Here is a 1,135-nt window from a genome sequence, read left to right as displayed (position 1 = left end):
TCTTCTTCTTCTTCTTCTTCTTCTTCTTCTTCTTCTTCTTCTTCTTCTTCTTCTTCTTCTTCTTCTTCTTCTTCTTCTTCTTCTTCTTCTTCCTTCTCCTCTCCCTCTCCATCCCCATCTCTATCTCCTCCTCCTCCTCCCTCTTTCCCCCCATCTCCTTCTCCATCTCCATCCCCATCCCCTCCTCATCCTCCTTTCTTTCATCCTTCCCATAAGGAGGATGTTTCCAAGCTACAAAGTGAAAGTGACCGGCATGAACCCCAAGACTAAGTACATCTTGCTGATTGATATCGTCCCCGCCGACGATCATCGATACAAATTCTGCGATAACAAGTGGTAAGTGATGACTAGCACAATGGACATAACTGTAGGGAATTTTGTGGCAGGACCTCAGCTTCAAATAAATGTATAACCTGTTCGTAACGGTTTTCTTCAGCTCATTAGAGTCTTGTCAGTTTAATTTCAGTTCTGTTTCATGGCTTTGTTAACTTTGTCCCAAAGATTTTCCATCGTGGTTGTGTTCATGCTGGCTGTCTAACCAGACTCTTTAAAGACCTGGCAATTTTATATGAGTAAAGTTGGGGGCGCAGTGGTTAGAATGCAGTATTGCAGACTAACTCTGCCCACGGCCAGCAGTTCGATCCTGACCGGCTCAAGGTGGACTCAGCCTTCCATCCTTCCAAGGTCGGTAAAATGAGGACCCAGATTGTTGGGGAACAACAGGCTGACTCTGTAAACTGCTTGGAAAGGGCTGTAAAGCACTGTGAAGTGGTATATAAGTTTAAGTGCTATTGCCATTGCTGGCTTCCATCCTTTCCTTCTTTCTCTCCCTCCCTTTTCTCCTTCCTTCCTCTCTCCCTCCCTCCCTACCCTCCTTCCTTCTTTCTCTCCCTCCCTTTGACCCCCTTCCTTCCTTCCTTCCTTCCTTCCTTCCTTCCTTCCTTCCTTCCTTCCTTCCTTCCTTCCTTCCTTCCTTCCTTCCTTCCTTCCTTCCTTCCTTCCTTCCTTCCTTCCTTCCTTGCAATGGTGGCACAGTGGTCAGAATACTGTATTGTAGGCTAACTTTGACCGCCGCCGCAAGTTCAATCCCGACTAGCTCAAGGTTGACTCAGCCTTCCATCCTTCCGAGGTCGGT

The 1,135-nt window shown here is 47.0% G+C and overlaps 1 protein-coding gene across 1 annotated transcript in view; it reads left to right on the top strand.

The window, feature by feature from the left end:
• Nucleotides 1–216: 216 nt before the first annotated feature.
• Nucleotides 217–1,135, top strand: part of LOC107301278 (T-box transcription factor TBX4-like) — a gene marked incomplete at both ends in the record, with an annotated part of 6,092 nt that continues 5,173 nt past the window's right edge. The window contains 2 exons of the mRNA XM_015830525.1: nt 217–336; nt 437–470. Of these exons, the coding sequence (XP_015686011.1) occupies nt 217–336; nt 437–470 (154 nt within the window). The remainder of the gene's footprint in view (nt 337–436; nt 471–1,135) is intronic.

Source organism: Protobothrops mucrosquamatus, unplaced genomic scaffold (assembly GCF_001527695.2).
Source record: "Protobothrops mucrosquamatus isolate PMUCROS unplaced genomic scaffold, P.Mucros_1.0 scaffold11172, whole genome shotgun sequence".
In the NCBI taxonomy this organism is placed as follows: domain Eukaryota; kingdom Metazoa; phylum Chordata; class Lepidosauria; order Squamata; family Viperidae; genus Protobothrops; species Protobothrops mucrosquamatus.
Note: the sequence above shows the minus strand (reverse complement) of the source record. Positions and strands in the feature narration are given on the sequence as shown.